This window comes from Rattus rattus, chromosome X (assembly GCF_011064425.1).
Source record: "Rattus rattus isolate New Zealand chromosome X, Rrattus_CSIRO_v1, whole genome shotgun sequence".
Classification (NCBI taxonomy): Eukaryota; Metazoa; Chordata; class Mammalia; order Rodentia; family Muridae; genus Rattus; species Rattus rattus.
In genome coordinates, this window is record NC_046172.1 from 30,706,605 (window position 1) to 30,717,503 (window position 10,899).

Below are 10,899 nucleotides of genomic sequence, written 5' to 3' on the forward strand. Positions count from 1 at the left end.
TAAGTAGCGCTTAAGCCAGGTATGATGACTTCCTGGAATCCTAGCACTTAAGACAAAGAGAGGGCATTTCCAGGACAAGCTCACTAGCCAGACTAGTTAAACTTGGCAGGCTCTAGTTTGGAAGTTCAGTAAGAAACCCTGCTTTAATAGATGAACCCACACTCATACCCAGCCATGTGCCCCGCCCCCGCCACATGCAACCGTGTATACACACATGCATGCACACTACATACATCTAAATGCAAATTTTGCAAATGACAGTTTAGGAATTAATTCAGGATTGAGAACTACATAATAGACCCTGATATTCAGATGATAACACAAATCAAAGCACAACACTTTGGCCTGTGGCTGCCCCATGAATAGCAATATGTCCTCTGCACGTGTCCTAAAGGAGACCTGATGTCTTGAATGAGGACTCTAGGAAAAACCATCTGAGGAACACGAGTCAATAAACAAGCAACATGCCTTGTAATTAGTAAGTGTGAGGTCCAGGCAGTCACTGAGTTTGGAGACTATGCTTCAAAGGGCCAGCTGCAAGCAGGATTTTACTGGTGTAATCATTAGAGTCTACATTTGGCCATGAAAATGGGAAGAAAATCACTTAAGAGTGAAAAACATTAGTAGATAGAATTGCTAATAATTAACTTGCTGATTTAGAGATGCCAGAGGAAATTGATTTATTACGCCAAGAATCCAGTTTTGTGTTACCAGTTTTGAAAATGTGCACGTGAAGCTATTTAAAAGTACAGAAAAAAAAAGAAAATTCATTATTCAACTCTTTATATTTAAGTGGAAACAATATGGTCTGGGGAAGAAGGAATCCAGGACAAATGAACAAGGCATACTTGATGACAGTGCAGTGCATAGCTTAGGAAAATGAAATACAGAGTGTTCAGAAGAAAAAAATTTAACTTACTTCTTCCTGGTGTCCAGTGATATTCCGAGTTAATGTTACTGGGGGACTTGAACTATTTTCCCAGCATCCTCTCTTCCTTGCCCTTTGCTTTAAATCCATGACCACTCCAACATATCCATCACTGATTCAAAAATTCTCCTATTTGAAAACCAAATCTCTCTCTCTCTCTCTCTCTCTCTCTCTCTCTCTCTCTCTCTCTCTCTCTCTCTCTCTCTGTGTGTGTGTGTGTGTATGTGTGCTTTTGTGTGCAGGTACCTGTTGAAGGAAGAGTTTGACACTGAGATGTCTTCCTCACTTGTTTTTCTGTCTTATTTTTTGAGACAGGGTCTTTTACTGAACCCAGTGTTCCCCATTTTGGTCAAACTGCCTGGCCAGTGATCCCCAGGGATCCACCTATCTTTCCCACCTTGTTCCCAACACTGGGGTTGGTGTGTGCCACTATGGCCAGCTGTTTGTATGTGGGTGCCAGGTGTCTGAACTCTTGCTCCCATGAGATCTGAATTCAGTACCTTGTACTTGTATATAAAACATGTTACCCAGAAAATTGCTGCTTCTGTGCAATTAAAATGCCCAACTATCTGTGACTTCAGATGTTTCTACCATGGGACACCTGGATGGGCATGCTGTCCCCCTAACCTCTGTCCCTCCATCCCCCTCCTTCTCCCTTTCTGTACCTCTCTATTTCTCTCTTTTCCTAAACAGTGTTTAGCAGATAGGAGACCCAGGGGACCCAGGGAATCCAGTCTTGAGGTAGTGGAATGTCAAGTCTTGGTGGATAACAGACCCCAAGCAGAGAGAGCTTTGAGCTAAATGTTGAATTGCCCAGAATTCCTTTAATGCATTATACAGCTTGCTGTCTACGTTGATCAAATTAATCAGAAAATCGCTGTCTCCACAGCTGAAGTCAATTTAGAAACATTCCAAGGCTTGTGTAAGTAGTATAGTATTTCTGCACAGGATTCCTTATTTTCTACAAAAATAGAAGGTGCCAGAATCTTTAGTATGCTTGCTCATGATCAGAAAACTTCACAAAACTCTTCCAAGACAAATTGTGAAGCTAAATTTCTTTCGTTGTTGTTTAAATACATTTAAATATTGTCCTATCAGCAAAAGTTTTTCTGAAGAGGCATGGAGAGGGCAAACAATTATTTTCTTTGAGATATATTTTATTGTTAATGATGTGTATGTGTTTGTATGTACATGTACGCATAAATGTAGTATCTGCAGAAGACAGAAGAGGGTATTGGATCCCCTGGAGCTGGAGTTGCAGGCAGTTGTGACCTATACAATGTGGGTTCTAGGATTCGAACTGGGGTTTTCTGTAACAGCAGTACATGTTCTTAACTGCTGGGTCATCTACCTAGTCCACACAAGTGTATTTTTTTTAGTAAGTTTTTTTAAAAACAAAATTATTCATCTCGTATAGCAAGGTCATTTATTGTATTTAATTCGTTAAATTAATTTCATGTTCTCTCCCTCTTTGTGTTTATGTGTGTACATTCACAAGTGAACATGTGCGTATGTGCATGTGGAGGCTAGAGGGAAATCTTAGGTGTCATTCCTTAGAATCTCTCTACTTTATTTGTTTGAGACAGGGTATCCCATTGGCCTGGAGTTTTCCAATTACTAACGGGCTGGCTGGTGAAGCCCTGGAGTCTGCCTTCCCTGTGCTGGATTACAAGGATGCACCAGTAAGTCCAGCTTTTAAAATGCGGCTTCTGGGATTAATCACAGGTGTTCAAGCCTTCAGCAAGGCAAGCAGTTTACCCACTCAGCCATCTCCCTCGTCCTGAGTTCCCACCCATCCTTAAGAGACAGAGTAAAAGTCCAGGTTAACCCAAACCATCCTACTCCCCAGATACATAGAGGTTTAAGAGCAAGGGCCCACCATGGAGATCCTGGAGATTGGACTCTGGTGGTCAGTCTTGGCACCAGTTACCTCTGAACTATCTTGGTGGCCTTGTTCACACTTCGAAGTCAGGTACACATAAATTGAAAACACCAGAAATGGAACAATCATCCAGGGAGAGTAGAGATCAGGAGATCCAGAACTTTGCTTCTCAGAGGAGGGAGGCTGGCAAAGAAGGCCGATGGGAAACACCGATCAGAATGTGCTGGGAGGAGGTTATTAACAGTGTCTGAAGTCTTTAATACTCTTCAGTGCCAAAATAGATGAAGTTTGCCTTTCCAGGCTGCCATGGCTGGCTTCTAATGAGCAGTGTGCTGTGGGAGGGATAGACACTAACTCCCTAGGTGAGGGATCCAAAGGCACCATGGCTTCTTTCTTTCCTTCCATTGTATCAGAAACTCTGGGGTGTGTGGGTCAGCTGACACAGTGTGCAGATCATCAAGCCATCTTAGTGGAGGAATGTTCATATGAAAAAGATACGAGACTTCCTGCTGACAATTTTGATAGTTTGCCTCTTGGAAGCAGATTCTCTAGCCAGTGACAGGCTTGCAGATGACAGTGGCATTGGCTAAAACTTGACTACAAACTTGTGACAAGCCTGCTTTTCTATGGTGAACCGAAAATTGCTCTCTTAAAATACAGTCCATAAAAACACAACAGCCCCAATCCCCAGGCAACTAAGCTGCTTAGATTTCCCCATCTCCAGAAATTGTGAGAGACACGAAACAGTGCTTTGATAAGAAGTTTTGAAGCATTCTGTAGTTCAGGAACAGATAGCAAGGAAATATGGCCAGCAACCAAACAAAAATGAACACTAAAGAGCAAGCTGATAGCATTTGCATAGAAGTTGGCTCCTTTTGGTGTACTGAGTTCTAATCATGCATTCATCAAACCCAAGATGCCAAGGATATGAGTACACTGTAGTTGCATAAATTAGGAAAAGAAAAATATTTGAACTATGGCTCCTTACCATAACGACAACCCTGAGCAACTTTGTCATGGTCTTGTACATGACTTAGTCATGACCGGGCTGGATTTAAAGATGGCCGAGCCTGTGATGGCCTGCTTTACTCTCTGTTAACTCTTGGAATGAAGTCTAAGCTCTGTAGCTTAGCATCCCAGCCTCTTTGAAGCCTGGCTTCGGCCTCCCTTTTTTGCTGCTTGGCAGGTATTACGGGTTCTTGATGACCAGTCTGCCCTCTGTACCCGGGGCTGTCTTCTACATTATCTTTTTTAGAGATACATGTCTACCCATTTATTCCCTTAATCCTATGCAAAGCATCTATCAATGAAGCACTGGATAACTTGCTTTCTCCTACGTTTTATAGCTGATGGACTCACATTGTTTCATGACTTCAAATGTCATGCCCTGTCTTCAGGTTTCCTTGGCTCTTTCAATTTTCTCTCACCTACCTTCTATTAGTCTTCTCCTCTCCTCTCCTCTTCTTCCTCCCTCCCTTGCCTCCAACTTCCTTCTCTCAAACACAGGGTCTCATGTATCCCAGGCTGGCTTTGAACTTGCTATGCAACTGAGGATGACTGTGAACTTCTGATCATCCCGCCTTCATCTTCTGAGTGCTAGGAATACAGGCTTGCAATGCCACACCCAGTTCATGTGCTGGGGCTCCAACCCAGGGTTTTGTGCATTCTAGGTAAGCACTCTGCCAATCAAGCAGTCAATCAATCAATCAATCCTCAACCCCTGAATTTATTTTTTAATTCCTTTTAATTTTTGAGTTTATGATCTAATTATATCATTTCTCCTTTCCTCTTCTTTCCTCTATTTGCTCTCTTTCAAATTTATGGCTTCTCTTTTCATTAATTGTTCTTACACATATGTATATATACACATCCAAGTCTTGTGTTGCATATACACAATATGAATAAGTGGTATGGTATGTCCATATCTGTTCCTCTGAGACCATCTATTTATTGTTTAGGCACATGTAAAATTTTTGCCTTTTGATCTCTTTTCCATTCCATGGTCTTTTAAAAAATGTTTTAAATTTTTATTTACTTATTTTTTACTTTTCAGATTTCTTTGGTTTCCTCAGCTGACAAAGAAAAACTTTTTTTTCTGGCTCTACTAAGCACTTTAGTGGGGGCAGTAGATAGATATGTATCTCTGGCATTCCGGAGAATGTTTGAGCATGCCAGTGTTCGGTTAATGCTGTTGAATTGGACTGAATTAATTTTAACTCCTTCTAGAATTGGTCTTCATAATTAAAATCTGGACATTTAAAAAGTTACTCTCTCTGTGTGGCATATATATGTATACATGTTTTACATGTGTGGAGGCCAGACATCAATGGTGGATGTAGTCTTGAATCATACGCCACTGATAACAATTTTAAAAGAGACAGTCTCTCTCACTAAATCCGGAACTCACTGATTCTGAAAGGCTGACTGGCTAGCAAGTCCCACAGATCCTTCTGTCTCCGCTTTTCCAGAGCTGGGAGAGCAAACATGCATAACTGTATCCAGCTTCTATATGGAGGCTGAGGAGGGAACTCGGGTCCTAATGTTTGTTCAGTAAGCACTTTACCATCACACCCCAAGTCACGTCCCCAGCCCTAAAATATTTTAGTTATTGAAACTAGTACACTGGGATTTGATAAGTTATCTGACAGAACTAAAGAATACTAGTGATCTTTTGTGGAAAAGTCCTGCATATGGTAGACAGAAAGATTTAAGTATTCATGGGAGACACCATGTATTTAGGAAGCTACCACGTGTTTACTGTGATATTCTGAACAAGTGAATTACAGATCCTTTTAAATTCAGTTTACCATAAAACCCATGTCACCTTAGAACACCTGTCTGCTCTGCTTCTGCTGTCTCTAGAAGGGTTTATGTATTAGAACTTGGTATCAGAGGAACATGATCTTGAGGGCTTTCCTGTCTCACCAGCCCAGGGACAAACTGGCGTATCATGAGCTCTTTTTCTGAATTTTAAATGTATTTTATTGCATGTATGTATGTCTGATGGGTGGGGCAGGGCACATGTAACATGGTATAGGTGTGGTGATCAGAGGACAGCTCTGGAATTCTTTCTTGTCTGACAGATTTCTATGGGCTTTGGGGATTGAACTCAGGTCTCCAGGCTTGCACAGCAAGTACCTTTACGCACTGAGCTATCTCGGTGGTCTCTAGCTTCATTTCTTGACATGAAAGAACTTTCTTCTGTTGGCAGGAGCCAGTTTTTCCTTTGGACATGGGATACTGAAAGTACAGGAATCTTCTACTCCAAGTCTCTCATTTGTTTGACTCGAGTATAACCATTGCTCACTTGCCTTTGGAAGTACAGCTTTGGGGTACATGTCCACTTGTTCCTACACAGGATAAAGTAATAATGGTCACATATTTTTGTCACTGTCCTTCCCCTTCCTGTTGTATACTTTTCTATTATACTTTTCCTTCCAGCGTATCTAAGGGACATAATCTCTCTGCACTGAGATCGCTTTTTGAGAGAAGAGGGTGGTAATAGTAGAGGGACGAAACATCTGTCCTCTACAAGTCCCTAGATCATGATGCAGGGCACTTTATAAAGCATTTTGAGATTTTTCTGGATAATCCACGTGGGCTTCCTATAATCGGAAGAGTTTTTCATAATGGGGGAAAAGACAGAAGAGTGAAGGCAAAGTGATATGGGGGGAAGAGATGGGAGTTATTTCCACCAGCCAAGACTGGCTGGTAACCTCTACAAGCTCAAAGACCATGGGCAGATTCTACTTCGAAGCCTCCAAAGGTTCCAAAAGCACTACCAGTACCTCAATTGCAGGCCCATAAGATGCCTTGTGGACCTCTGATGTCCAGAACTGTAAAACAATACACCTAGGCTGTTTGAAATACTGAAGTTTGTGGAGTAGTTTCAACTCTTCATGTAGCCTGTGGTTAGCAGGAAGCAGCCCCCTTGGTGTGAACCCAGATGTCCCTTCATCTCTCACGCATTACTTTTTTACTTGAACTAAATGGAGAAAAGATGTGTAACGGAAATATATTCCAAGTAGAAATTTGCTTCAAATTTACTTCCAAGAATAGCAAAGTTAATAATATTTTTCTCTTCCATGTCCAAAGGACAAGATCTGTGTGTCAGGACTGGAGTGTTGGAAGTAGAGTTCTAAGCAAATCTTCTTGACCAGTATTGCCTACTGGAAATGTGATAGCCAAATGGGGGTATGTCTGATTTTCTGGTAGTTTTTAAAATAAGAAATAAATGAGTGAAACTAATTTCAGTAGCAGATTTTATCCAGTGCTCTGGGTTATCATCTCAGTATGTAGTCAATTAAAATTTATTAGTGAGCTAGTTTCTATTATTTTTCCTTCATACTAAGCCACCAGAGTCCAATAACTCGTTTTCATTTATACCACTTCTCACCTTGGATTGGCTACATTTCAGGCCCACAGTCATCATCACGTTTGCTGTTATGGGCACAATGAGTCCAGGGCACCTAAATAGTTCCAATACCCAAAGGGCATAAAAATGTGCAAGGCAAGCCAAATTCTCATGCACGTAAGAAGGTTAATATACAGACAATGAATTATTTATTAGACCAGTGGTCACTGTCACCTATAGGTTAAGCATCATTTGAGAGGCATATAGTTTTTCAGGTCACACAATCATAATAACAGTGTTCCAATGAAAAAGAATGGGTACTTCCTTACTATTTTTTTGAGATAGGTTCTTAAAAACTCATTGTATAGCTGAGAATGACTACTGATGCTTGATTTTCCTGCATCTACCCTCTGCCCCAGCACTGGGATTATAGTCATGCACTACCATGCCTGATTTATTCCATGCTGGGGATCGAACCCAGAACTTCATGCATGCTTAGCAGGCACTACCCTGACTGACCTACCTACATCCTCACCTCCCTCTTTGTGCTCTTCCCCCCATCTCTCTCAGCCACCTCCCCCTTTCTCCTCCTCTTCTTTTGTTTATTGTTTGTTCGTTTGGTTTTTTGAGACAAGTTTTCTCTGTGTAAGAGTCCTGACCAGGTTGGGCTCAAAGCCACAGAGATCCCACCAGTCTCTGCCTCCCAAGTGCTGGGATTAGAGGTGTGCACCACCACCACCTAGCCCTTTCTTTTTCTTTGCTTTTTCTTAGAAAAATCTGTGTGTACCAACTATAGGTTTTATTCACATACACACACACACACACACACACACACACACACACACCCCAATGAAACATTACGAAATGACTAGCCTGTAGGCACACTTTTTTCAACGTGTACCTTCCTTTTTCTGTAAAGGAGCCCCGTGAAGGTGGAGTCTGGAGCTAATTAAACACGGACCCGCAGAAGTTCCCAAAGTGCGGACCACTTGGCATTTCCAAGCATGTGGTGCAGATCATCACCACAGCAGCCAACGAGCCTGACCCTGTAAAGCAATCGCACCTCACATCTTGAAAAGCTCAGAGCTGCAGAATCTTCACACAGATCCATCAGGTTAAATGTTGGGGGGCTTTAAAGGGGGGGTCTCTTCAGCTTTTAATTGAATTTGGTGGCACTTTGAAAATGGATCTTCGGGAGGTCCATTTGCCTGCTGCTAAAGAACTGTTAATCTCATCTCCACATAACACTTGGTCTTTCTTAAGTGGGCTTTCTAACAAAAACGTGACTCTCTCCAGTGTTCAAGGGAAATGCGATTGGAGCGGAAATGAGATTGGAGCAAATTGCGTCTGCTTATATTTTTATCATGGAAAGGAAATTGAAACTTGCAGCCATACATTCTAAGAACCTGGTTTGAGGGTTGTTCTGTTTGAACTTCAAAATCCCTTAATACTGTGGCAGACCCTGATGAAAGACTTTTTCCTGTATGTTAAACAAAGTCACCTCTAAGGAGCTGGAGCCAAACCAAGGATTTCTCCTCTGCCCCTTCCTCCTCTCCCTAGAGTCAGCACTGAAAAACCTCACTCAGTTGAGAAGGAGCCTATTCCTTAGGTGAGTTTGAAAAATATCTGGAGATTTTTTTTTTCATAAGCTGTCCCAACTTGGGTAGGTGGCAGTGTCCATGTTGATACTGGCATCTTGTAGCAGCCAGAGATGCTGTTATACGTCCCACAGAACACGGAAGAGCCTTCCATGCCAACAAATGATTAACTCATCCCAAAGGTCCTTAGTTCTGCAGCAGAGACCCTGTGCAGACACGCAAGGAAGAAGCAAGGCACACACTAGAGAAGTGTGTGTGTGTGTGTGTGTGCACGCGCGTGTGTGTGCACGCGCGTGTGTGTGTGCGTGTGTGCGTGCATGTGTGTATATGTGTGTTCGAATGCATGCATGCATGTGTGTGCACGTGTGCATGTATGTGTGTGCGTGTGTGTGCGCGCGTGTGCGCGTGTGCGTGTGCGTGTGCGTGTGCGTGTGTGTGTGTGTGTGTGTGTGTGTGTGTTTTCTAGGGAGTCTTTCCGGAAAGGTTGCCCTACTGCAGTGTGGAGGATGCTAAACCACACTGGCTAGGGTTGTTCCTGCACAGTCACTGAACTGGCTTTGTCTCTTTGGGCAAGTTACTCGGCTTAATTTTTCACCCATTCAATACAGGAATAGCAACGATGATAATACCTTGAATACACAGGGACTAGGGACTTCTGGTGGGTTAATGGACTGACAAGACACATTATGCCTATGTCCTTTTACTATGTGGCTTCGTAGCTCTCACAGGGAAATGTTTCAGGGCTCAGCAAAGCTCATGAATAGAAGGAAGGGGCAGAGACAAGGATGGGTTCAGCTATCTTTTTACCAACACGAATTTTCCAGTTCATCACTTTGAATCCAAAGGCAGCTTGAACAGGAGCCCAGCAAGGAGCTGCTTCAGTGCTCAACAAGAAATTCGAAAATGCGGAGCTCTGTATCCTCCTGTTTTTCTACATTCCCTCCCTAGCAAAGCCAACGACTGGTAATCAGTGGGCGTCCTTCAGGGACAGGGGAAGACACTAAGCTCACACCACGCTAGGTACTCACACATCTGCCTCCACCGCAGTTGGCTGTAGAGCACCAAATCCCAAATACACCCACGGTTGGTGCGCTCAGCTCCCCCCTCCCCCCATCCGCCAAACTCCTCCGAATGGGGAACGGGATTCACTGACCACCCGAGACCAAGCCTTTCAGAGGGGACGCAGGGAAGAAAGTCGGTGGGCACTCGGGTCCGGTGTCCTGGTGAAATGCATCCCAAGGCGCACAGATACCTCAACCCCCGCACCTAGGTACCCCTTACATATGCGGGTCAACGACAAAGGACTTCAAAAGGAGAGTTCAGGCTCCGGGAACCAGGGTCAGTGCAAACACTCACCTGGTCCCTACTCCACCTGCCACCCAGGGGAGCAGCAGAGGGAGCGCCAGGCCCCAGGGCGGCTGCATACTGGCTGGGGGTGGGCTCCTTTCTTGTCCTGAGCCCCTCAGGACGTGGGACACAGAGGAGCCACCGCCTCGTCTCTGCTTCGCTGGTCAGGACCTTGGTTTTGCGCGCAGCTGGCAGGCTCTGTGGCAGCGGGCGCAGAGGGGACAGCGGGGGTTGGAGGTTGGGGAACGTTTGAGCTGTGGTGGCTGGGGGCGCCCTGGCAGGTACTCTGCTGGGTGAAGCGCTCGGGTGCACCAGCGAGGGCGTGGCCGCTGAGCACATCTGGCTGGGACCCGCCTCCAGGACGACCCACGAGGCCTCCACGCTCTTCTCTCACCCTTAACTCCTCCACCCCCCCTCCCCAATCCCTCAGCTTCAATTCACTACAGGGTGTTCAGGAGCACCTCCAATTGTGTTTCAGGCTTGGGACAAGCAGTGTGCACTCTGAACTCCAGGAATTGAGAATTGAGAAGTCAAAGCAGGACCACAGATGCAAGCCCGAAATCACAGGGCAATCTCATTTCAATGGAAGTTTCATGCTCAGCTAGGTTTTTTTTCCACACAAGGCAAATCATAGGATGTTAGAGGTGGACGCTTACCAAGTTTTGAACAAATCCCATCATTTGGCAAGTGTGTTCTTTTAGTCATTCACAACAGTTCAAATGTGACTCCAAATGACATTGTAGTGCAGTAGCCACTGGCAACTTGACACAAACTAGTCATCTGGAAGAAG

General features: G+C 44.0%; 1 protein-coding gene across 1 annotated transcript in view; it reads right to left on the bottom strand.

Annotated features, from left to right (window-relative positions):
- Egfl6 (EGF like domain multiple 6) overlaps positions 1–10,196 on the bottom strand; it is a 57,448-nt gene extending 47,252 nt beyond the window's left edge. Inside the window, 1 exon segment of the mRNA XM_032889925.1 lies at positions 10,119–10,196. Within this exon segment, the coding sequence (XP_032745816.1) occupies positions 10,119–10,186 (68 nt within the window). The 5' untranslated portion in view covers positions 10,187–10,196.
- Between the last annotated feature and the right edge of the window lie 703 nt (positions 10,197–10,899).